The sequence below is a fragment of the Poecilia formosa genome, unplaced genomic scaffold, assembly GCF_000485575.1.
Source record: "Poecilia formosa unplaced genomic scaffold, Poecilia_formosa-5.1.2 Scaffold68, whole genome shotgun sequence".
Lineage (NCBI taxonomy): Eukaryota > Metazoa > Chordata > Actinopteri > Cyprinodontiformes > Poeciliidae > Poecilia > Poecilia formosa.
The window spans coordinates 1,412,802-1,440,343 of record NW_006800007.1 but is presented as its reverse complement, the minus strand read 5'-3'; the positions used below and the strand labels follow the sequence as shown (position 1 = coordinate 1,440,343).

Sequence of the window (27,542 nt, the reverse complement as noted above, 5' to 3'; positions counted from 1 at the left end):
TTTTACACACTCTCATGTTAATCAGAAATTTAGATTTTATTTTAATTTGTGCCAGATTAAGAACTAATGAACAGGACAAAGATGAAAGTGTTTACCTTTTTGTTTCTTTTAAAAGAACCGACAAATAATTTGAAATCAGAAATTTCAGTCTATTGAACGGGTAGAGATGTAAACCAAAAGATGAAGCTGTAATTGAATCAAGAATTGACCCAAAAGGGCTTCCATACATATTACACTTCCCATCTGAGCGATACAAAGAAACACACCCATACGTTCTCATTTTTTATTACTTTGAAACATTTCTTCGACTTCAACATATTAAACTACAAAATGAAACCAAAGAAAACATGATTTGATATGATTTTATTGGACAAAACTGAACAGAGTGGGGATTATTATTTACAGGTTACTTGGCTTGTATCTCAAAAAGCCACTTTGTTGTTCGACAGCTGCCTCCGTCAGGATGCAGGCAAGGCCACGTTAAATCTACAAACAGCATTTATTAACACGTTTTGGTACAGAGACAGTTTAAGGCAGTTTGTCCTTCAATACCTCCAAGGCACCCACTTCCTTTAAGTCTGTCAAGATTAACTATTTATAGAAATAAATACAGTGCTAAAAATAAGAGCTCGGATGTTGACAAAAGAAAATTAAAAAATAAATGTCGGATTAGCAACACTTTCATTAGGAAAAATAACTCAACAGAACTGCAAGCTTATTTGTTGTTCCTGAATGTGATTAAATTAAAAAAATAAGAGCCTAAACAATGAATAAATTTGTTTTCTAATACAAATTTAGTATAATCATCTGTACATGAGTCATATTTTACTATTACACCGTCAACACGACTGTTTGTAACTTTACCTGCTTCCTTTAATAAAAATGAACATTCATACTGCAAAATACCCAACCCACCTTCTTTAACACTGATTTTATTCAGATTATAAAGAAATATTTTGCATCATGTTCAAAAAGAGCTTTAATTTTCATTCGTTTGGCATCTGTCTACAGTCAGGATCCTACATTAGCGTTTATACTAGCAATGGATGCTAGAATCAGTCATCAAAACTGAATCCTTCTAGTTAGTTTTGACTAAATCTTTATGATTTGTACATCTTAGTGTTAGAACCAGTTTCTACAGGACTGGGATTATGTACAACGTTCTGAACAAAAAGAATCAGATTCAGTAGGAATGCAGCTGAACAGGGATACTTGTGAATGCTCACATGAACACAAAAAGAGACAAAGTTTGTTTTAATTACACTAAACTTCCAGGCCAGGACACAACAGTCAGCGTGACTTTGTTCTTCTGCAGCTTGAGCATCGGGATGAGCGAGGAGTTGTTCATCCCCACCGTCGTAGCGCCGTTCACCGCCACGATCTCATCGCCGCACCTGGACAGAAACAGCCGCCGTTAACTCCGAGTCTGGAGGTACGGATGGGCAAAGTCCAATTTTACAGAGTAATTTTGGTTTTTAGAGCAAAAGTCTCCATACCAGACGAGGCGAGAGAACACAAAAATTATACTCAAGTAAAAGTAAAAAGAAGCCATCAAAGAAATTACTCAACTTTAATATTTAAAAATTACATCACCAAACAGACCAAACAAAGTTACATGGAAATTTTAGTATTTTTAGGACAAAAATGACAATAATTCATACAAGTAAAAAATAAAATCACCCAAAAGATAATTTTTCCAAATCAGTTTCTTTAAAATAAAGAAACTGATGACATTTTGGTTAAAACATGTTTGATTTTCATTCAGCGGGTAGAAAATACAGATATTACTCTAGAGTAAAAATACTTCATAATAAAATGTATAAAATTACTCGAGTAGTTTTACTTACTTTAGACGGCCGTCAAAGTGAGCAGGCGTCCCAGGCACGATAGTTTTAATGAAAAATGGCTGCTGGCCGTGGCTCTCCTCGTAACCCCCGACGATGCTGAAGCCCCAGCTCTCGCTGTTGGTCTTCTGCAGGACAATGTCCCTGCACCAGTGCATGTGACTGAGGGACAAAGTCAGAGTTAGAGCGCATGTTTTCATACAATGAAAAAAAAAAAAAAAAAGATTGAACAAACGGGAGAGCATCCATTGTGATCAACACTGCAACTCTGCAGCTCCTCCACTGTGGATCTGGATTTCTGCAGGTTTCACAAACTCAAATTTAAGGCTTTTTAAGACCATTATGAATTAAATTTAAGACGTGTATCTTTACAGAAATTTACAGGTTCAGCTAACTGGGGATGAAATTTTAAGTTATCCACGACGGATGCTTATTGGCAGCTACTTAGCAATAGGCTGAAGCGCTAACTAGCGTTAGCGAATTGACATTCTGCCTCAAGTCGCAGAACCTGATGAAGATTTCAAACTTTTGCCTGACAGAAAAAAATGGTAACTTTATTTGAAAGGGTGTGCTTAAGACTAACACCTGTAATAACACTTTTAATGCAACTTTTCACAAAATTAAACAGTCTGTCATTTAAAGACTTAAAGTTTTTCTCCTGTTTTGCTCTTTTGCTATAAATGGTCCATCTAGATTAAACCTCATCTCTCAAAAACAAACTCAGGCCTTTAGTGCCATCACAAAATGTTAATTTAAGAGAATATGACACCTCCTTGTTTTCCCCCCCCTCATTATTTGCATCATTTGTTATTTAAACGATACAAATGTTTATGGTTAATTTATTTAATAGGAGGGTAGAGAAAACTGCAAAAAATACAAAATCTTACCAAATATTTTTGGTCTCATTTTTACTGCAAATATCTTAGTACACTTGAAATAAGACAAAATTAAACCTGTATTAAGTAAATCATTAATTAATATTGATGAAAAAATATATTACTAAATTGAAATTATAGAAAACTAACTTACAAGTAACTTTCAGCAAGATATAGGAGACTGTCTTAAGTCAATAATTTCCTTAATATTGATGAAAAGTTCAAGTTCCAGTCAGATTATTTCACTGCAACAAGACTTTTTACCAGGTTACAAGTTTTCTCTAATTTCAATCTAGTAGTATATTTGTACTAGAAACTGGACCAGAAGAACTTGGTAATATTCTGTGTTTTTGCAGAGTTCCTGGGTTTAGTGGTTTACCTCGGTAGCCCCAGCCAGTGCGTCCACAGCGGCGTCCAGATCCGGATCTCGTCTCGCTGGTCGTCCATGTGGTCAAAGTCGTCTCTGCTGCCGGTCTCCGCGTCCTCCTCGGCGCTGTCGGACAGCGTCTGGATGACGCGCAGCACCACCTGGGCCTGAGCCGTCTGGGCCTTCAGGACGGACACGGCCTCGTTGTAGGTCAGCTGCGTCAGATCGACGCCGTTGATGCTCAGCAGAACGTCGCCTGAGGAAGTTTAACATTTAATGAGCAGGAAGCTCATTAATACAAACCGCAACAGATTTTCTCTAAATTATACAAAGTGATTGTTCGTCTGAATCCAATCCTGTAATCCGCTCCCAAACATCTTCAGGAAACATTAAAGCGGCAGTGTGTAAGTTTAATAAAAAAACATTTTTTTCTACATATTTGTTGAAACTGCCACCATCTTGTGAGACAGATAATCTGTGAAATTACCAATCTCCTCTCCCTCATTCCTGAGCTACTGTTGAAGTTTGAAGAAATGCAACCAAAAACAACCAATCAGAGTCAGGAGGAGGGGCTTAGTGCTGTCAATCAACCTGATGTACTCACTGCTGAATGTGCAGTAATTGATTAATCGTTAACTGGAGCACACAGACTCAAGGGCCATTAGCTGGAAAAACATTCAGAGCAGTAATTAAGCCAAAACTGACAAAATGTATATAAATTTATATAAAAATCTTTGCAAATATGATTTACCCAATCAAGTGGAATAGTTTTAATACATTTTTGGCAATAAAATGTTTATTTTCTTATTAAGAATGCAATTTGTTTATTTGCATCTTTTAATGCGTTTCTAACATTGTATAAAAAGGGGATTAAATGAAAAATCTGCAAAATGTAAAATTTTTCTTATCCAATTAATCATCTTAATCAATTACTAAAATAATCATTAGTTTCAGCCCTAATACAAACCATTCCCTGGTGAAGTTAAAGTTTATTAGATCAAAATAAATGTTAATTTTCCCAAAGTTTGAGCCGATTGGCTTGATGAATCGGCTCCTCTTCGCTCACATCCTCTCTGTTTACGGCTCTTGAGCCACACATTGTGTCTCCTTCTGAATGGAGGCAGGATGAAAAGACGGAATAGCCCTTTTCCTATACAACCCATTGTCAATTTTACACAAAAGCAGTTCAAGGACCAGTCCAGAGCCAGCATCCAGTCTCTAAACTGGTGTTTTGATGGCCAAACAACTGGCCAGGAAAGCTGCTAGCGAAACACCGCTAACACTTCACTCATCAGAAGGAAACCGAAGTGAGAGGCCGTCGCCGTTAAAGCCAAGAATCAGAGGAAACTACAAAGACTTCTAACAGAAATCAGATGGAGCTTTTATATTTATGCATTTACTTTTGTCACTCCAAACCCTCCATAGATTTTTTTTATTTTAGATGTTTAAAATGTCTTCCAGTTCCAGATATAGCTGCCGATTAGAAATTAAAAGTTACTGATCTTTTCGAGGATATACATACATTATTAGATTGCTTGAAAATGGTTTCCAAACAACAATGTTGTTGTTTATCGCAGTAACTTCTGGGAAAATTTATCGTGTTTGATGTAATCAGAATCAAAGCTCAAACAAGAGTTTCTGGTCGTTTTTCCTCTGGTAAAGTGAGAAATGATGACCTCAGAGTTAAAACAAAACAGCAGGGCTCCAGTCAGAGAAAAATGTTGTGAGGTGACATTATGAGGGAATGAGTCATGATTCAGATGATGCTGTGTAATGTGCAAACAATAATTACAAGTAGAGTGGAACTTCTTCAGTACTCAAACACAACTGTGGAAAACTATTCTAACCCTGAACAGGTTAGGACAGTTTTGTGGTCTATAAAAAACATATGAATTAAATTTTTTGCATAAAGTTATTCTGAGAGGATGAGATTTTCTGTGACTTTAAATTCATATAAGCTGCTGCTGGCCACGCCACCCAACTCAATATTTATTCTCACACATGAAAATGGCTGCAAGCAGATGTGCAATTATACAACCGTACATCTTTGAAAAGCAAAAGTGGAGCCTCCTGCACAACCAGCAAGAATGTAGCAAGTGGTTTCTGGATGGCAAGTCAAAAAAAAAAAAAAGAACAAACTAATCTTTTCCAGAGCTCCTCTGGGGTTGCTAGGTGACAGGCAGAATTCCGCTGGCGTTGCTAAGTAACGGCGCAGTGCCCATTGAATGTGACTCAACTATCGGGAGGGTTTACAATCGGCTCATTTTCCAGACACAAAAACGGCTATTTGGACATTTTCTTAAGCTATTTAGCTGTTTTTAGAAGTATTTGAGACTCACATGGAAGCAAATAAAACATGTAAAAAGTCATTTTTGATTAATAGATCCCCTTTAACAGGAATTTTATGTCAACTTATTTCCATCTGAGTATTTAAAAGCACCCACTCGGTACCTCAAAGCAAACTGTTCCTGTGCATTTCCATATAAAAAAAAAATTTAATCAGTTTTCTGGCTTTTTTTTAAGTGTCATTATGTGAAACCGTAAGAATCCCGGGACAAGATGCGGTCTTGTACCTCTTTTGATGGTGCCGTCTCTGTGCAGGCAGCCAACTGGCTGAACGCTCGTGATGTAAACAGGCAGCTTGCTGCGGCAGTCCCTCCCCCCGGCTATGGTGATGCCCAGAGACGTTCGAGGTTCCTTCTTCAGGCTCACCGTCTTCTCCTGACAAGTGAAACCGCCCGGTGGATCCTATAACACAATTACAAACCAAGAAAACACAAAAATATTCAGGATTCAAGTCACACAAATTCAAAAATTACAATCATTTATCAGGATGTTTTGACGCAGCGGATCCCGTTTAGAGGACCGCTTGCAGAAACAAATGTGAAACATTTGAGACGGAGCTGAGAGGTAAAAGGGTAGAAGTGTGAGGATCAACACTCGGCTCTCGTAGTGGAAAAGATGTGTGGAAAATGGCAACTTCAAGCAGCCTTCTCGCTGCTCCACGGAGTCTGTAAACTGTCAGAAGGGAAGCTCGGGGGAGGCGGGGTTCTTCCTCTCCACAGCAGGGAACCCATCCCCCCCAAGCAAGACGAAAAGATTCGACTCCGCAGGCGAAAGCTAACTGTTACCAGCTTTGATCCTCTCACCTCCCAGAGAAACAACCCAAAAAACAACAACAACCAGAAGAAGGCAGCGGCCCCACGGCGGCAGAGAACAGCACCCCGACTCTTTTGATCAGGACAGAGGGAGGCCCGGAGCTTTCATCTCCAACGCAGGTGAAAACTTCTCACCCCCGACTGGAGGGGGATCATCGCTTTTCCCTTTACCGTCCAACAGAGGAGGCAGAGTCCCCAAAAACTGCACTCAAGTAAGAGCAGCACCACATATGTAGAAGTCAAAGAAGCCAAGAAATTACTCAAGAGTAAAAGTACTGAGCAAGTGATCAAATTAATCATTTAGCATTTAGAAATTACACAATCAGATGGACCAAGATATAAAGTGAAGTGGAAATGTTGTATTTTAACGACCAAAACTACAATAACTCAAGTAAATCAAAAAATATAACAAAATCAGACAAAAGAAAATGTTTCCAAATCAGTTTCTTTCAATATAGAACTTTCTGATGAGTTCTTGGTCCAACGCTTGTAGCTTGATTCTTGGGATCCAGTTGGAGGCATTTTATTGAAATTATTGATTAATCTTAAATCCAGAGATGTGTAAGAGTACCCAAAAATTATACTCAAGAGTAGCGATACTTCAACATATTTTGACTCAAGTCAAAGTAACGTCTAAAAAAATTACTGAAGGAAGAGTAAAAAAGTATTTAGTAAACATAAAGTACAGAATAACTGATCAAATTAATCATTTAACATTTAAAAATTTCATAAATCAGACAAACCAAAATATAAAGTTATGTAAAGACTTTGCTATTTTAAGGATGAAGACAACAGTAGTTCATATAAGAAATAAAAAAAAGAAAATGTTTCCAAATGAGTTTCTTTCAATAAAAAAAAAAAAAACGTATAAAACTTAAAAACTACAGGTCTGTGTCTGGTGAATTTTGGTTAGAACATGTTTGATTTTCATTCTGTGGGTAGGAAATCCAGAGAGCTGGGTAATAACTAGTTACATTTACCTGAGTAATGATAAATACTTTAGCACATCCCTTTTATTTTCCAGCTGAAAGATAATTTGAAGGGGTTCAGATTTTCCCTCTGCTGGTTTCCTCGGTATGTGAACCTCAGCGAACGTTTCGCTGCAAACCAAATAAGTTTCTGGCCATTTTATCAGCCTAAGCAAAGGAATCCCATCACACTTGTCTGAGTTCGTCTTCCTTCTTTTTTTCCTTCACAATTATCCAACCAGTACTGTTTTTTTCTGTTTACAATTTAAATGCTTAATGTACATACAGAAACCACTCAGTTACTACCCAACAGTTAAACCCAACATATTTTTTGGTAAAAATGCTCTTGTCTTGTCATTTGTGACACCAGAACCTGGTTCTGCTGTGTTTTCACAGCCAAAGAAAAGGAGTAAAAACCATGAATGTTGTTTTGTCGAACCTTCAGGTAGGTGGTCTGCCGCCTGAAGTACTGCGGCTCCGGGGCCCTTCTCACTCCTCTGCCGTGCTGTCCCTCTCTGCTGCTGCCTGCTTCCTCTGGGCTCTCCGCCGGCCGCAGCACAGCAAAGTTCACACACTTTTCACTGTTCTAAAAATCACAGAGGACAAAAGAAAAACATTTGTTTTGATGCAAACCAATAGCCTGACACATCAGTAAGCAGCTGGTAAACATATTGTTATAAATATTCCTAGTGTTGATCAGACCTCAGCAGAAATCTCTGTATGTAGTAGTGGCAATATCAGACACCTAAATATACAATGCAAGGAAGAAAGACGAGACATGACAATAAGAAGGAGGGTAGGACAAAAGAAATGAGGGGAGGAAAGAAGGATGCAAAAGGAAAGAAGGATGTAAACAAAGGAAAACAGAAAGGATGCCAAAAAGGAAGGAGAAAAAGGAGGGATGCAAAAAAGGAAGAAAAGAAGGAAGGATGGAAGAAAGGTAAGGAATGAAGAAAGGCAGCAATGGAGGGTTAAAGCAGAGGGAAGAAGGATGCAAAAAAGGAAGGAAAGAGAGGGAAGGAGGGAAAAATATAAAGAAAAGGAAGAAAGGGCACAAGGACAGGACTAAGAGGGGGAAGGAAGGAAGAACGAACACAAAGCAACAAAGAGCTGAGAAAGGGAGGGAGGGAGGAAGGAAGGCAAGAAGGAAGGAACGCAGGAAGGAAGGAAGGCAGGAAGGAGAGAACGGAGGAAGGTTTAAGTTTGTTAGTTTAAGGGCAACTTTCAAGTAAACGTAAATAAAAGCTGCGTCAGACTTCAGCTGGTTTCCATCTCAGTTCCTGAGCAGCTCAGTTAATTACAGTCCAAACCCATAAAACCTCCAGCCGCTACACAGAGGCTGCAGGTCCAAACATGCAGCCGAGTCAGAAAACAGCAACTGATTTCCAACCTGTATGATCATGGCGGCGCTCTCCGGCGTGCCGTGCATCAGGTCGTGTCCGTTTATGGCCAGAACTTTGTCGTTGTTCCTCAGTTTTCCGTCTTTGGCTGCCAAACCGCCAGACAGAAGGTCCAGAATGAAAACGCCGCTCTCGTCGGACTTCCGGATGAGTTTGATGCCGAGCGGCTCTGTGCGGTGCGTCTTCGTTAGCATGACGTGCAGGACCTTCCCGGGGTTGTTCATGTCGGATGGACTGTTGCCAAGGGAACCATGAGGGGCCTGGGGCGGGGCGGCGGCGGTGGAGGGGTGATGATCCGAGCGCTGGTCTCTTATTTTGAAGCCTTTCTCCTGCATGACGGTGAGCCGGAGGAGCGGGGAGCACTGCAGAACCGTAATGGCCCGAGTGTGGGGAACCGAAGCCAAGTTGACGTCATTCACCTGGAAACAGGACACCAGGATGAAACGACACGACCGAAAACTGTGATCCCACTAACCCTATAAAACATGTAGGCAGAGGCAGGCCTGTCACAACAACCAATACATCAATCAATCACATGATCAATTAAAACAAACGCAATCATTTCCATTTGCACAATTTATCGTTTTTCTCTTTTTAACAAAAACTAAACAAAAGTTTTCAACTTTTACAGAGATGTCATAATTCATTTTCTTTGTTGTTCCTGTTTTGTTTATTTTGGATATTTAAAATGTTAAATGTTCATTAGAATTTATGGTTTATTGATCTTTGAGAATATTTTCTTACATTACTTGAAAATGCTCTCAAAACAACAATATTATCGTTTATCACGGTAATTTCTGGGATAATTTATCACCCAGATAGATTTGGTATCGTGAGTCAATGTCTGGATAAAAAGTGAATTGAGCTTCAGGAGATTTGTGATTAAATCTTCACTCAACAGCAGCAGCCATTGTTTCACATCCTGAAAAACTCTTCCTTCCACGGTTTTGTGTTTTAATTTTCAGATTTAACATTGAACCTCGATGTCACAATAACCAATTTTTATAGTTATTGTTGCAATAAATTATAATATTGTTGGTTTGTTAGGAGGATAAAATGCATTTCTGTTAGCTAAAAGCTGGAAAAATCTAAGTATTTTTTAGAGAAATGGTTGTAAATTTCTTCAAATTCAGAAGTTTACATGTTGCCTTTAACTATCTGAGAAACCCCAGGAAATGATGTCATGGCTTGAGTTAATTGGAAATATATAATTTTTATGAATCACAAACTTCCAGAAAACTGCAAAGATGCAGAAATGCAGTTTATTTAAATGAAGGACAAACCCCCATTTGTTTAGGACAGAGTTTGATTAATATATTTTATAATTGTTCTTGGTGATTCTGACAAAATGTAGAGTTTGTTGACATTTCATATTCGGTTACAGCGTCATGTAAATAACTGAACTCTGTTGTTGCTGAAATGTGATACACACAAACTTCACCTCTACTGTATGTAAATAAACGCAGAAATCAGGAATAATTAACATTTCTGGTTAAAACTTCAAATTATTTTCCTTTATATAAATCTAGAGCAACAACAAATTAAAAATTAAACAAAAACTTTACGTCTTGTTATAAAAACAAACCTGTCCAGTAGAGAAAAATAAACAACGCACTACTTTTCCTGTTTTGAAATCCAAACAGCAGTTTGCACCAGGCAGGTGAGGCCGCTCGCTCTGAAGTGACGCGTTTGTGTCTGGTGTAAACACGCCCCGTTACCACGGCGATAAAACTCGTTAATCTCGAATATCTGCTGTCCCCCATTGCCTCACTTAAAAAGAAAACAGTGTTTGCATTATCCTGAGAGTACAGTTTGAAGTTGTTCATTGAAAACCAGGCTGGGATGAGCGGTGTCACGCTATGCAGTGTTTCCCACACGTAGGCGGGAATCCTGCCTGCGTTTCCAGCAGTCAGACACATTGGGATATTTATTTAGGAATTAATCACGATCCAAAATGAGGAATCCTTTATCTTGGAGATCATCTATTAATCCCCCTTTTCTCCTTAAATGCAGTCATGTTACATCAGTCTTTTCCCTGCTAAACACACGGATCATGTAAGCAAAGAAAGCTCAACGGATTACAGCGTTTCCGAACATGTAGCAACACCGACCTTCCTCTTGCTGCAGAGAGATCAAAACCCGGCATCTCTTCATTTTACGCTTTTCTCTAGAAATTACCCGCTTTCTTACTTTCACTTTTAGTGTACTTTTTCTGCAGGCTATCCACCAAACTGTGGAGCCTTTCCATGTATTTTCTTTATTGGTGTTAAATGGATCAGACGTTTATTCTTCTCATGATGGTTCTATTGTGAGGAGTGAATGGACCATGACTGGTCTGTAAATGGATAAAAGTTGTTTAGACAGCCTTGAAAACTTAAGATTTTAGAAAAGTTTTGTAAACTTTCATACTCCGAGAAGTCCAGATCAGGTTTTTTTTCTGAAGTGAGTGCTAGGCCCGTCACAAAAACAAATTTTACTGGACGATAAAAAAGAAATTATTATGATAATATTGTTGTGTTATAATGGTAGAGGCTTCTCAAAGATCAATAAACTTTAAATACTTCTGAAAGGCTAACTGAAAATGTGTTTTAAATATCCAAAATAAATAAACAAAAACAGCACAAAGTGAATTATGAAGTCTCTAAACAAAATTGGCATAAAAAAGGGGGCTAGTTCAGACTGAAGACTTTAATCATCCAGTTTTTGATAGAGAGACAAAAAACAATAAATGATGCAAATGGAAATTATTGAGCCTGAGTTTCCATTCATCATAAAATGAATTAATTTATTGGTTATTGTGCCAGGTCTGAAGAAACAATGATTTGTCATGTTTGTGTCTCTGTCGGTTTGCTCCAGCTGTGGTTTGGCTCCACCTTCGTTCTCTGGCTTTGCCTGAAGCCAACCTGAAACCGTGGATGTAAAGGAAACGCTCCTGATCCTCCTCCGCCCCAGATCGGAAACATTTCCACTGAAACGCTGAAAAACCACATCAGGCAGGAAGAAACCCGTCACCAAACGAGGACGAGATGATAATCTACTAATGTTCCTTCCTGCTAAGGAAGTCCGGAATAATAATTATTTAAATAAATGGCTTAAACATAATGAAATGTTCAGTTTGAGCCCTTAAAACATTTAGTTATTTTAGATTTCTTTTTATTTCATCATTTTCACTAGATGTGTAAATATGTGTGATGTGGGACATATTTGGGGTTAGGATTTAATAAACTTTGTCTTTTTCAAATTGATATGAAAGTTTTGTTTTTGTTTAGCTATTAAGTATATTTTTTTTGCTATTTTTTTTCTCTGACATTTCACCTGTACGAAATAAATTAATAAATTGAATTAATTTTATCTGGAGATGTTTACAAGTTTAGAAACACGTTTTTCAATAAGTTACGTGTTTGGTAAAATTCTACTTCAAATGAAGAACTTCATATTTTCTACAATATCAACTTTGTCAGCCATTAGTGCAGCTGATAAAAATGGCCAAAAATCACCAAAACGATAAGTATTCAGACTTAATCAGAGTTGGGTGGTAATTAGTTACATTTACTCCATTACATTTAGTTTAGCAACTTTTTGGGAATTTTATTTTTTTTTAAAAAGAAGTACTTTAGCAGTATTTTTACTGCACCGTACTTTTTACTTGAGTAACTTTATTATGAAGTATCTCTACTCTTACCTGAGTAAATTTTTCAAAAAATACCTCAAACTGGATCCCAAGAATCAAACTAAAGGTGTTGGACCAGGAACCCATCTGAAGGTTCTGGACTCTAGCTGCAGTCTGACCCGTCTAACTGAACTGTAAACAGACATGATGACATCATGTGAAACGCCTGGCCCACCTCCAGGATGTGGTCCCCTGGAGCCAGCCTGCCATCGCGAGAGGCTATGGAGTCCCGGATAATCTCCTGGATCACGATGTTTCCCAGGGGAGTGTCTTTTCCTCCCACGATGCGCAGGCCCAGCTCCTCCTCGGGTTCGTCTCTGAACAGCTCCACCACGTTGGCCTCGGCCACCAGACTGGACCGCAGCGGCGTGTTGTCTGCAGAACCACAGAGCAAGAAACAGAGCTGGGGTCATCATCTCTAAAGCAGAAATCATAAACAAATGGCCGATGCACAAACAACAACATAGTTTCCAAACATTTTTCACTGCATTTGTGATTTTATTACCCAAGGTGATGCCTCAGTATCTTAGAAACTCATTTCAGGGGTAACGTTTGCTTATTTAATTAACTTTTTTACAATATATTTACTGAGTCCAGCCATTTAAAAATTATTATTACATTCAGATAAAATTAAGACCACTGCAAAACTTTATACATATTTTGTATTAATCACTACGTGTGATGTTTAAAATCCTCACTTCTTAAAGTTATAGGTTTTATTTAACATTTATGAACAGAAATACATTTACACACTGCAAAAAACACAAAATCCTACCAAGTATTTTTGGTTTAGTTTGTAGTGCAAATATCTTAAAACACTTGAAATAAGACTAAACTAATTACAAGTAAATGTTCAGCAACAAATAGGAGCTTATTTTAGGTTAATTTCTTAATATTTATGAAAATCTACTAGTTCACTGGCAGATTATTTCACTTTTAACAAGAATTTCTTCCCTTGTTACAAGTTAAATAATCTGCCAATGGAATTAGTAAATTTTTGTCAAGGAATTATTAACACAAAACATGCTCCTATGGCTCGCTCAACATTTACTTGTAATTAGTTTTGTCTTATTTTAATTGTATCAAGATATTTGCACTAGAAGCTAAACCAAAAATACTTGGTAGGATTGTGTGTTTTTACAGTGCATGGATGGCTTTCAAAATAAAACGTCCTGCTTCCAGAAGCAGGTAAAGTCTGTGAACATTCTTTGGTCGGATAGGATCAGGACGGGTGTTTTGGTGCAGATGATTTCCAGCATGTTTGTGGAGCACCTGGGCAACGAAGGCAGAGGGAGTCCAGACAACAGCGCTGCCAACGTCATCTTAAAATGATGATGATGAGGAGGAGATAACGTTCATATAAAAGGTAAATTACAGCCTGACATTATGACAAGATCTAATTTCAAACTTGGACTTGAGTCAGCTGCTGATGGTTCAAAGAGAAACTAATAACCAAGGTTGAGAACGGCAGAGGAAATTATATTTTGGGTTCAATTATTAAGAAATTCTTGGTATTTTCCATCAGAAGTCGGACTGAGTTTTACGTGGGAAAATAAATGAATCTCGACAGTCAAAGGTCAACTTTTAATTTTACTTTAAGGGAGACAGCCAACACCTCAAAGTGAATTATGGTAATAGGACAGCAGGTGAGGTAGCAGCTGACGGTTATGTAATGTTTAACAGGAGTGTGCCGACCTTTGGTTCCAGCACTAAATTCATTAAAAGCCCAATTTACCTCTGTTTGACTTCAACCCAAAATGGTTGCATAATGCGGTTAAAAATTAACTTTTCCTTCTTAAACAATCACCTGACCTCATAATGCAAAGCTGCATGTTTATAGCAAATGGCCTGAAATGTTTAGGAAACATTAAAAATATAACAATTACAGATATGGTCCAGTATGAGATTCTAATTTGATTAAAACCAACATGAAGTCAGTTTATTTAAAGAAGTTTAAGCCAAAGACGTAGATTTTATTTAAAACAGCTTGCCATAGCTTCAAACTAAAGCATTTTCTATAACCATGAGAAAAACTTATCACAGCTCTGGAAAAAATTTAGAGACCACTTTAAATTATCAGTTTCTCTGATTTTACTTTTTACAGGTACATGTTTGAGTAAAATTAACATTAACATGTTATTTTATTCTATGACAACACGTCTCTGAAACTCCAAGTAAAATTTTGTATTTATTTGCAGAAAATAAAAAATGATCAAAACAGAAAAAGGATTCAGTGCTTTCAGACCTCAAATAATGCAAAGAAAATAAGTTCATATTCAATTAGGAATGTCAATACTAATGTTTTAACTCAGGAAGAGTTCAGAAATCAATATTTGGTAGAATAACCAGGAGGTTTTCTATGGGGTAGTTTTCTGAAGCTTTCCGTCAGCCTCTTGACCAGCAGTGCACGGCAACAGGTGTGGGAGGGGCAGCGCTGATTTACTTTCTGCTTCATGTAGCTGGAGAAAACACCAGTAACTCCAGCATTTGCTCTGGTATTTAATTAAAATGATTTTAAATCGCAGAAATTTTGTGATTTTAGCCGTTTTAAAACTCGACACATATTACAGAAAGTAATAGAAAGTTCAGAAATTGAAGAGTTTTATTTAAAAACTGCTTGCATTTAGGAAACGGAAATAATTTTGCGTCATCCTAACCAACTTAAAACCTAAAACAGGAAAAAAACAATTTAATACTTAAATTATATTCCAATATTTTGCGAAATAATATTGGAATTAGTATTTATTTTTGCTTATTTTAAAACAGTTTGTTTAAATATCTGTATTTCTTTTCTAAATTCAAAGCTGGCAATCTTTACCTGGATGAACTGTGTTAACCTTTAGAAGCAAAGCAATGATTATCCAGTGATGTTGGCAGAGACATTTTCCACCTCAACGTTTTTCCCGTACGACGCCGGACCTAATGGAGCGCTGTCGCTTTGTGTGTAAACTCCAGAAGCTTTCTCAAGCTCAGCGCAGGATTGAAAACTGGGTCACTGAATTAAATAAACGCAAATTTAACCCTCAAAGCTGTTGTCAGCGAGCTGATTTGGCGTCTTTGTGTAGGTCTTTTTCTTTTCTGGGTTTTCACGGCTGAGAGCGAACAGAAATCTGAGGGACATTAATCAGCTCAGGTGTGTTGGCAGATGTTTATCCGTGATGAAGGTCTGCTGTTGCTTTCAGGGTTTTTCCAATGATGAAACTGTGTGGTTAAAGCATCTGTGTACATGTTCCTGCAGCTAGGCTGATGATTCACCTGCGATCAAGAGAATCATTTAAAACTGAAAACCGTAGCGGCTCTGTCCTCCTCACGACGACTGCAGCAGTTAATCCACTTTTAAACAAGAAGTTTCAAGCGTTTTCAGCCACAATGGGCCATTTTACAGAACAATCAAGTAACTATGTACATATACATCAAATATGAAAATAAATGTTATTTTGTAATTTAACGCCTTGAAATTGGGCCTCTGTCTCTTTAAGAAGCTCCTGCTTTTTCTGAAACTCCGCCTTCAGGAAGTCATAAAAACATGGCTCCTCTATTAAAACGTTTTTCTTTTACCGAGAATAAAAACAATTGTACTTCAGTTAGAGGGATTCAAGTGCAAAATAATTGTTGAGGAGTTAAAACTGTGTTTTCTTCTTTTAAAGTAAGAAAAATATGTATAAAAATAATTTGCTAAACAAATACAACAGGGCTTGATTGTTTTAAGAGTTTATCTACTAACTTAGATATGAAAAATACACATTAAATATGTTGTGGCTTTGATTTTGATTATGCCTTCTGTGCAATAAAATGAAGGTATAATAAGCCACACTTTTATTGGCCCACTTTTTGTTTGGTGACAGGTATTTAAATATTGTTTATCTATTTCTGTACTAGTTTGGTCTTTCATTTTTTCTTTATTTTTTGACTTGTGTATGGAAAAGTTATAAAATGCCCAAAAAATAAATAAACTTATATCAAAGTAGCTCGTATAATGGTCTTAGTTTATGTGCAGTTCCACCAGGTCTTTGCTAATTGCTGCTGGCTAGTTTGAAGGAGCTGAGTGGGGCGGAGCTGTGCCTCAAAAGGAGGAGCTAGGTCCAACCAAGCGTTGCCATGGAGATGAAAGGATTTCTAACAGAAAGAATGAAGGCAACACTCCAGGTGTGTTTTAATGAGAAAATAACATTATAACATGATGTAAAGCCTAAAAAAAAGTTGATTTTAGTTCTAAAAGCACAATTAGCTGCCAGTGTTGCAAAGACGCAGTTAAGTAAACACAGTCAGAGGAGGACATGGTCATGTTAAACATGTTGTGACAGAAAACAGGAGCAAGTGATAAAATGACTCCCTACCGTCGTCGACTTCCTCGTAAGCAGGATTAATTAAGCCCGGCTCTGACTGATTCCGCGTGTGGTTTCGGGACAGAGTTGCTGAATGTTTCGCGTCTCCAGACGACTCGCCGTCACCCTTGCGTCCTTTTATTTCGTTCCAGGAGGGCCGCTTCCTCTTCTCCGCTTCCTCCCGTAGCCTCTTAAAAACAGGACATCTGGGAAAACACAAAGACACCACATAAGAGGTTTTATTCTTAGAAACAGGAATATGAGGCTATAAATAAACAGAAGGAGACGGCGCTAATTGGGTCATAATACATGGAGCTGTAGAAATGGATGCTTACACAGGTTTGGACAACAAGGTGTGCCAAGAAAAGCAGAGCAGAGGTTTCCAACGTGGTTTTGCTTAATTTACTCAGAGATCTGCGCCTACTGCTCGTCCCTCACTCCTGAACTTCGTATCCCTGTTATTTGCACAAAGGCAGCAGGAGGGCAGCCTGCCTTTCATAAATAACTGAGTAATGTGTGACAAGGGCGATAAGCACCACACTGGGCAAAACAGACCGACCTGCACCCTGTCTGGGGCGCTGATTAAAAAGCAGAGCGTTCGAGCTTTATCTGTAGCAACTGCAATGCAAAAACAAAATATTACCGCATATTTTCAGCCTAGTTTTTAGGGCAAATATCTCATTACACCTGAAACGAGACAAAACTAACTTACAAGTAACTTTTCAGCAAAACATAGGACCTTGTTTTACTTTTAAAAAAGTTAGTTATAAGTGAAATAATCTGGCAGTGAAACATTTTCCACTTATGCAAAATGTCAAGTGGAAAAATGTCTTTGGACGACTAGTAAAAGAGAAATCCTATTAAACATCTTTTGCAATCCAATTATTAACCAGTAAATACAAAATTATCAATAGATCAGTCCTGCACTGTACTGATGTCAAGTCGAGCAGAAAGGACACAGCTTTGAAGTATTTTTAACTGCAGATGAATCCTTTGCTACAAATTGAGCTTTCACTAAAGGAAGGCTGTAACAAAAATGATGTTCTTATTTAAAAAAGGGACTGATTTATTTATTTGCATGTTTTATGTGTTTCTAATACTATGTAAAAAGGTTTAAGAGCTTAAATGAAAAATCAGCAGAATTGTGCCATTTTTTTAAAAATCTGTTTGCTCCATTAATCACGAGAATAATCGATGATTGTTAGCTGCAGCCATAATATAGATTAAAGCACATTTTCCTTTAGCAACATTAGCATCTCGGCTACTAAAGCTATGCATCAAGTGCAGGACATTTATCAGCAACAGAGACCACCTGGCTTGCCAGTTAACCTGCTGACATAAATACAGAGAGCAAATGGATAATCTGTGATATCAGGTTTCTGACTGCAATGTGCGGCTGTAATTTGTAGCTTATTAAATAAAATGGAAAAAAGTGAACACTATTTCTAAATAGCGTATAGCAAACGGGTTTCCCAAACTATAACATCATCTTAAATATTTCTTCAAATTGACTAAATATTAGCGGTGCACCGACTGCAGATTACCGATCTTTAAAAAGCCTGACCTGCTGGTTCCGATTTTGACCAATAATGTTTTTTGTTTTTTTTTGTTGTTTTTTTTGTCTGAAATGTCGCTAAATCTAGCAAGAAAGCTGATTTGGCAACAGTGGGGTGACTGTTGTTAACGGAAAACGTGCAGACACGACCCGGTGGGCTGGTCCATCCGTCAAACCTCTCACAGCAGAGCAGAAGAAGAAAGCGGCTGATTTTTATTCCTTTGCTGAGGTTGATGAAATCTGCGTCACATTTAAGTATCAGCCGATCACTGATCTCCCAAAATTAAGGAAACAGGCTGATAAATCGGTGCACCCCTCGTAAATATTTGATGAATTGTCTGCATCTCAGCCAGAATCCTACCTGTTGTGCAGGTGAGGCTGCAGCTCGCAGCGCTGCATCTTCTGCTGGCACTCTGTGTAGTGGGGACAGGTCACCACCAGTTTGTCCAGCAGGTTCCTCACCAGCAGGCTGGAGGGTCGGCACTGGTGCAGCTGCAGACGCTGCCGATCCACGGGGCAAAAGTCCTGCTCCTTCAGGAAGTTGCTGAGACAGTGGAAGCAGTAAGTGTGTCCACACGGAGTGTCCATGGGTCTGAGGAGCGGCTGCAGGCAAATGTGACAAACCAACTCATCGTCCACCTCGTTCTCATACTCGTACAGGTGAGTGTCCTGAGTCTCGTGCTGCTGGCCGCATTCTTTACAAACGCGAGCCCAGGAGAGACCCGCAGACCCGCTGCTGGCAACGGAGACGGTGGCGGTTTTGGTTTCTGTTGCTGCCATCGTTTCAGGAAGTTCAGTCCACTGTCGGCTCGCGATGATGGGTTTCAGATGTTTATGTCTTCATTTTTGAAGCTGAATAGATCCACAGTCACAGTGTTATCTCCTGGTCTTCATCCTGACTTTCTGTGGAGAGAGCAAAACGGAGTGAGGTCCATGGCGGCACTTCAACTCGCACTGGCCACCGGCACAGGAAATCACAAATCCAGAAAGCAGCAGCAATATGGCAGCGAGCTGCAGCTGCTTCCTCTCTGCATGTTTCCTGAGGGACAGAGGGAATTTCACTAGAAGTCAGCTAAAAGTCACGCCGCTTCTCACGGAAATCGCTAAACTCTGTGAAATGAGGCAGAAAAGAAATGGACTGAAGTCAAGCCTGCGCTTATGGGAGAACCACATGGTACCTCAGTAGTGTAAAACGTTTAAATTAGATGGGCCAGAAATGCAATCCGCCTTCACTAATGATCCATCCATTACACCGGCAGTCACCGTGATTTTATGCAACTTCTAATCTCCTTTTTAATTCCTCCACAAAAAGAAAAACTGAAACCTTGAAGAAATCATAACACCAAGTAAAAATCTCACTGCATCATGTTATTTCTGCAATGTATTAATTTTTTTAAAACCTAAAATAGAAAAGAAACATTTGTTTTCTGTTTACTTTCCCTTTTTCAGTTATAATATTTATTAATAAATAGAGATAAAGCAATTAAAAACAAAACAAAGCTGCTCACTGAAACCAGATGATTTTCAGCATAATTACCCTCTTCAGGAACAGAAAAATCTGATATTTCCACTTCTGTTTAGCCAAGCGCAACTATACTGCACTGACAAATCCACTCTTCAGTGTGAATGTTGCTGCTGAGTGAAGACTCAAAGTTAGCCATTTGAATACAAGTGAAATATTGAAAATGAAGTCAAAGGAAACTGAGATTAAATAATCTCTGTAGTCCATTCAGGCCTGAGGACAGACTTGTATCAGGAAGGCTAAACACAGTAAGGCAAACTTGAACTTTCAACCTTGGTTTCTTTTAGGAATGCTGCCAGTTTTGAATATTTCAGACTGAAGGAAATGTATTCTCCAGCTCCGCACACAGCAGGTCTTTATGCTCGATTCAGAAGTACCATTGGTCGGTTTTAAAGTTTATCCAGCTGACAGTATTGTCACAGCATCATCAAAACATGAAGGAAGCTAATAAAAAGAAAGCACAACTAACAGCAACAGCCTTTTACATTGACTGAAAAGAGAAATGTGTTTGGATGCAAAGTTGGACCAGAAGCACGGGATTGTTTTCAGCTGGATTTACCGTGTTTGGCTTCTTCTGGTGCAGAATGATGATGCAAGTTCCACTTCAATGACATAAACATCTGATAAAATGTGACCGTTGAAACTGCAAATGCTTTAAAAACTATCAGCTACATTTCTGATTTAGTGGAATGATTCAGATTTTTGGGGAGAGAAGGGATTTTGACTTTGGGGGACCACTGCCTTACTGTGTGCTACATTGTATATGAAAAAACATAATGCCATTCAAAAGACCAAACATTAAACCACAGGAATGGTATGATGGAACATTTTGGTGATTAAGACCAAAAACTTTTTGAACCAGAAAACACACCATGTTTAACACTTATGTCCAGATGTGGATTAAAAAAAAAAGAGAAGCATTAAAGTGAACTTTCTCAAAGAGTTGAAGAGCATCCATTTAATATGAAAAGCTCATTTATAAAATGCTAGCTACAATTAGAAAGCGTCATGCTACTACACTCATCCACCTTAAGAAAAGATTTTGACAGGAATAAAGAGGAGGAAAGTGTTGCTTTCATGCTGCATGTGTGAAAAGGGCTAAAAAAAAATTTTTTGCCACTACCTTTAAACTCCATATCTTTGTGATCCTAGTCCAGATTTCAGACTCCAAACCAAAAAAAAAAAAGGGTGCGCTCTTTTCTGTGTTACTGGAGCGACTCACAGGAGATGATATCTTCTGCCACTGCACGCAAACTCGAGACTCTAACTGTCGCCTGAAGCCTGAATGAAACCAGAGCTCAGCCTCCCAGACCATCAGAATATGGCTGTGTGTGTGCAGCAGCGCTCTGGATGTGCATGAGCTCCGACTGCACCGGTACGAGGAATACAAAGGGTACGACGGGAGGGGTGGGCTGGTGTAACTCAGAAGCATGATAGGAAAGAGGAAAATGTTCAGCTTCTGTCATCGGTGCCATTATTCAGGTGTGTTCATGTATCAGGGTGAGCTCAGAGCGCTGACGTCGTACCGCCACAGGTAAAGGACTGTCAGATAAATGATTGATGGAAAACACAAAAGCCAAGTAAGAAATTTGTGTGTGCAAGTCCCCCCCGACCCCCCTCCCAATATGCACACACAAGTCAGCTCCCTTTCTTTGTCTTTCCTAGCCTCAGGGAACATTTACACCTGTAACGGGTCACATGGTATCAAAACTGGAAAAACTAGACTATTAAACCAATTTCACCTTGTGCAAGAAATAAAAATGAGATTCAAACCAGCTTCTGCTTTGAAGCTGGTTAAAAACAGCAAAAAAGGTCAAATATACTTACATTTTAAGGTAGAGTTTCTCAATCCTGGCCACCTGCTCCAAAATACCTGAATCTGATGCTTGAAAAACCTCCAGTTTCACTAGCAGCACATTAATCACCAAACAGTTTTAATCTGGTGTAATGAAGCAGACAAATATCTAAAAAATGCAGTCAAGGATTTCAAGGACCAAAGAATTGTACCACAAAGCAGGATTAGTGGTTTCATGACGTTGCCACCACCTCACAATCATCTGTGCTGCCAAAAATGTTTGTTTGTGCCGCTGACATTTTAAAGATATTAATAAAAATTTTTCCAGATGTCATGAAAGGCCAAAACAAAATTCTTTCCATCAACTCCGCTGAATTTATTTTGAAGACGTTAATAAAAATGTTTCCAGAGCCCAAAGGTCCAACCTGTATCATAGCGGCACAAACAATAATTGTTGCTGCACATTTTTGGCACCGATTTTCTTTTATTTGAAGGAGATGCAGGGGGGCAACTTCACTAAAGTGTTTCAAGAGGTTCAGTTTAGATTCACAAAAATGGTTCACATCTAAAATTTAGAGAAAATATTACCTAAAATTTTAAAAAAATCAAGTTAAAAACGCAGTGAGGTCTTCTGATCAACCTACACTTTAGATCTTACTTTCACTGGGAAATATAAGTTTCTTCATTTCTTTTAATACATTGATATATTTTTAGCTACGGCTCAAAAACCAGCACATTTAAGACAATATCTTGTTGCAAATAGGCCTGTCGCGATAAACGATAAATCAATTAATCGCATGATAAATTAAACCTATCGACCTCATTTTAATTATCGGCTTCATCGTCTCTTCCTGCCTTTTTTTCTTTCTGTTGACACCGACTGAAAAAAGGCTCAACTCTGGTGCTCTCCACTGACCCTCCCTTCCTCATTTCCTTAGTGTAATGTCCAGCGCACACTACACGAGTTGTCGGCCGACTGTCAGCCTATAATTTCAAAACCTGAGACACACATTAGCCGACAGAAATCCTAGGTATAACGGTTCAATCGTGCTGTGTGGTGTCCAGCCACACAGCCATTATTTTGGACTTGTAGCCCAAAATAATGGCTACAAGTCCAGTTAACCAATTTTAATATCAGGCATTAATCAATGCTTTACTAGAATCTACCTGTGACGCATATGGCTAGAATCAGCGTAAAGTCCCGACTGAATGAAAATCATTATAACCTATTTATGTCACGTTAACGAAGAACAGCTGAAAACTTACCGGGTTTATCAACTGCGGTAGCCATTTGGCTCCAACTCCTCTCCTTGTCATTTCTATATTCTTTGCACAAAATGTTAAATAAATATTAATGTTGTTTCCACATATCATCTCCGATGTCCGCTGGACTTTGGGTTGCACCGTGTCAGCTGTTTGGGATTCCCCTCTCTAATTTCCACTCATAAAACAGGAGGAGAATCTGCGCTTTCTGATTGGCTACCTGTCACATTCAGCGTTAAGCTCCCAGTTGGGGAAAAACCCTGATTTAGATCGGAGCGGCCACGATGATCCACCGTAACTCACCATACACTGCAGGATGATCGGTTACGAAATCACCAGCGAGAATCTTGGATCAGCCAACGATCTAAGATTGTCATAAGGGTAAAATGGGGGCAAAAAAATCGTGTAGTGTGAACTATTGCATCAGGTAGTCGGATGTGCCCATCTTCTCCATTTAAATCTAGTGATTATTGTAGGGCAACATAGTATACAGACTTCATAATCTGCACTCTTCTGGTTGAATGCAGTATTATTTCCAATCTGGCTTTATATCGTTTACATTTTATTTAAGTACGTTTTTTGTTAATGAAGACTGAGAATACATTTTATTTTTGTTTTTGGTTGTTTTGTTTATTTAGTTCATCAGTTCCAGTATTATGTGTTCTTTTGAAAATAAAGTGTATCCATCTATGGCAGGAAATTGCATGCATTATTAGTCATTTCCATTAAATCAGTGTCAAAAGGTCTTGTAACTATCGTTTATCGCAATAATTTTTTAGACAATTAATTGCTCAGCAAAATTTGTTATGACAGGCCTAGTTGCAAAGAGTTTTTAAATCTATTAGGACTGAACCTCCTGAGACTCGAGACATTTCTGTAAAGCATGAATTTAATAAAAACACCAAACCGGATAAGATGCACTGTTTTTAAACATTAATTATTAATTCACGCATTATTAATTTGCCGTTTGTTTTAGAACTTCCTGTATCTTAATTTCAATTGATTTTAAGTTTAATAGGAAAGCATACTAAAGTTTTTAACCCTCAATTAGAGAACAAATTGACTTAAAGGGGAAATAAAATGCGAAGGTACATTGCAAGACACAGACATTTATTTTATGTTGATTAAAACACCAAACTTCTAGAGGTTTTTTTTATCTTTAACTGGAAACAGTGAAGCCATCATTTAGTCCTTTATCAGCTGAGTTTGCAGCCATTACAGGCAATTATCAGCTGTAGTTTCACCATAATAACATAGAATTACCAGCCGTGTCACACATGGACACTCAGAGTGTCAGGAGGGTCAATCTGCAAATTAAAGCTCCAAAACGGAGTCGCTATGTAAACGACCGACCGATTCACCGTCTGTCTTGAACCGGTATCGACCCAAATCGGAATCAGCAGGTCGGGTTTTAAAAGATCAATAATGGGCCAGAGAACTGGAATCGAATCGGAGCACCTAAACCAAACCACAAAAAAATTAAAACTAGGCAAGACTTAACCAATAAAAACACTAATAAAAACAAAAAAACAACTAAAGGTAATTGAATTAAACACAAAGCCAAAATGAAATAAAACTAAACGATAGAGAAAAACTTAAAACTGTTATAACACTGGTTCCGATTGGCGGCTCTCATCAAAAACAGAAAGTCGTGTTAAAATATTATTCATCTCTGCTGTTACAATGAAAAACCCTCATGTCACAACATATGATTGCTTTTAAAAACTTAAAATATGTCCAAACTTAGATCATACAAATACTCCTGTCAAAATAACAAATACATGTTGCTGGACAATAAATCGTCTCAGAAATGACCACGATAAACGATAATATTGTTATTTTGAGATCATTTTCATGGTCACTACAATAACGTTAGAACGCATTCTCAAAAATAAAATTTAATGAACATTTAAATGGGACTGCGTTTTAAATATCCGAAATAAACAAAAACATAAATAAAGTGAATTATTAAGTCTGTGTAAACAAAACTGTCCTTCAAAAAAAGGGTTAGTTGAGACCAAAGCACCAGATTTTTGTCCTCCAGTTTTTGATAGAGAGCAAAGAGAAAAGCAATAAATCAAGTAAATGATTGAGTTTTTTATCATACGATTAATTGATTTATTGCTTATTGTTACAGATTCAGCCCAACATATTCATGCTTCCTGACTGTCGCACGTTGTTCTTAAAGCTCAACAAAGGCAACACTTCATCCAGCAGAACAGCCTTGTAATCATGTGAGAGCATTAGCTTCCAGGGGAAACGTCTGCGGCCCTTCAGCGTCCTCCAGCTGCTTTCAGGATTACCGGCGGCGGCGTTTCTTCAAAGCGGGTCGAACGCCCAGCTTCGATGGCCGATGCGAGTCTATCACATGTGCTGCAGCTGCCGCACCCTCTGCGAACGCAGGTGAGGCAGAGTTCGACTGCAGTTTTTAGAGATCTACGTGTCACTGTATGTTGCGCCAACGTCTGGAATTCCCAGCAGCAACATGAAATTTAATTAAACACAAACACAGCTGTTGGTACCTGTGAGTCATCAGCGTCTGGGAGTATCACAATAGGAAACTTCAGACATTTCAGATGCTTGCATCTTTCAAAATGTAATTTAAATGACGTAATGAACAAAAGCGCCATATTTCTCCACAATAAAGAGTTTTAAGGAGCGATTCTAAGCCGCACCATACATGCCTGAAGTTTGACAGATTACTCTGAGGTGTGTTGGTGAAACTTGTTTCTCTAAACATTTTCCCACATAGCTTCTTTCTACTTTATTTTTCTTTTTCTACTCTGCAGTGAAAGTCCCCCCTTGTTTATTTGACATCTGTTCACATAATTCCTCAATTTAAAGTACATGTACAAGTCCCATTATAATCATAATGCAACTCAATTTTTTCCACCAGGCTGCAGGAACAATAGGCAAATTCTTCTGCTTTGCATTCAATCAGCTGTTTGTTTTGCATATGCAGGGAACAAGTAAAACCAATGACTAGGATAATCCTAAAGTCTCTTTCTTCATGTTTCATTTAAAACTAAAAAACACTTTATTCTGATGTTTGCAACAAATTAAAAAAAAAGAACGCTGTCCATTTGTGTCTGTTAAAAACAAGGTAAGTATTATCTCACTTCTAGGCAATTTTCTATAAAAAGGTACCCAATAAACAACACATTCAGAGTGTACAATTAAATTAAGATCAGTAATCAAACTCCTAAAGTTTGATTACATTAAACTTGAGGAGTTTATAGTAAAGGTTGAAAGGGTCATCATAAGTTGATAAAGCTATTCCAAAACACAAACTTTTCATAGGAAACCTTTGTTGTATTTAGCTAAAATTAATAAGTGAATGCAAAAAAGAAACAAATAAATCATCACTGGATTTCTCTAGCCTTACTTACTAAAAATCATGGTTAACGAAAGAACATTTCCTGTTGTCCCTAGCATTTTACATTCAAGACAGACAGCTAGGTACAAATACTACACACATACCACAATTAAAAGATATAAATTAACGCACAAACTCTTCAATCATTGCTTATAAATCTAACACAAAGCATTCATCTGCTCCATATGTATTAGAGACACATTTATACCATTCTTAAACTTCAGTTGTGGACCACACAAAATTAATCCGAAGGCCACAGATGGCCCCTGAGCCGCAGTTTGAGCACCCCTGCCCTGAAAGCTGTGAAAAAGCGCTTTCATTCAATAAGTAATTGGAAATCCAGCTTCAGATTGTAAATGAAAACCATTGTGAGTCAGTGGAAACTGTTAAAAGAAAAAGGAACCTATAATTCACATAATCTTGATGTTTCTTATTATTCTCGGCAACAATAACAAGCACTTTCCATCCTGTCGGGATTGTCACCGATCCCATAAACAACTCACTGTCAACCATGTGCTCCTAATCTCCTCACCACTCTGACAGATCCCAGTGACAGAGGAGGCAATAAAAACGGGACCTTACTGGTCTAACTGGGCAGCTAAAGCAACGGCTTCACCTTCAGCTCGGCTTGCGCTAACTGCTACACACCTTGAGCTCAGAAACTCACTTCTCTATCACCGAAAGGACTCGTTTTACAGCACAAACACACGCTAATTTCAGCCACATCCCGGTTTCCAGTCAGAAAGTAGTCTATAAATTTCTGCTTAAAGCAATAAAAGCAGTTTATATCGGTCCGACGCCGAAACTCGTCTTACCTGTGTGTGAAGGTTGTTTTCCGGAAGTAGCTAACGTGTCGCTCGCTAGCTGCCACGAAACAGCTCCCGGTGAAGTGGAATAATTAAAAAAAAATAAAGTAAAAACGAGGTAAATGTTTCCTCAGCTCAACAATCTTGAAGGTTTTTGTCCAGTCTCATTTGTATCTGCTGCTGAGCGACCTGACAGCCCGCCCGTCCCAGGCGGAGCTCAACCTGCAGCCGACGTCTGGGCAACTTTCCCAGTTTCGAGTAAATATACCTCGAGCTCAGGAGGAAGTCCGTCCAGGTGCGACACAGAGCTGCAGCAGAGGGCTGGAGCATATTTATACCCAGAGGTGGGTAAAGTGTGTATCAAAAATGTAAATAAGTAAGAGTAGCTATTTCTGAAGATATTTTACTCATGTAAAAGGGAAAAGTAGCCGTCCGAGAAATTCCTCCTGTGAGATTTGTTGGAAATATTAGTTTAGTTATACTAGTTTTAATGCTTTAACTTTAGCGCATGTTAAAATATTAGACTGATCCTGATTGCCTCAATTTAGGTTAGATTTAGAATCAGTTTAATCAATATATAACTTCATCAGAACATTTTTCTTATGATCACGATTTGAT

General features: G+C 38.3%; 1 protein-coding gene across 1 annotated transcript; it reads right to left on the bottom strand.

Moving 5' to 3' along the window:
- Window positions 1-272: 272 nt before the first annotated feature.
- lnx2b (ligand of numb-protein X 2b) lies at window positions 273-27,242 on the bottom strand. The gene is made up of 10 exons (XM_007555090.2): window positions 26,934-27,242; window positions 18,524-19,065; window positions 16,620-16,813; window positions 12,458-12,657; window positions 8,603-9,031; window positions 7,652-7,798; window positions 5,660-5,834; window positions 3,099-3,342; window positions 1,848-2,006; window positions 273-1,394 (listed from the first exon to the last, which is right to left on the bottom strand). Exons 2-10 carry the CDS (start codon window positions 18,940-18,942, stop codon window positions 1,259-1,261), a joined length of 2,103 nt encoding a protein of 700 aa, XP_007555152.1. The 5' UTR covers window positions 18,943-19,065; window positions 26,934-27,242; the 3' UTR covers window positions 273-1,258.
- Between the last annotated feature and the right edge of the window lie 300 nt (window positions 27,243-27,542).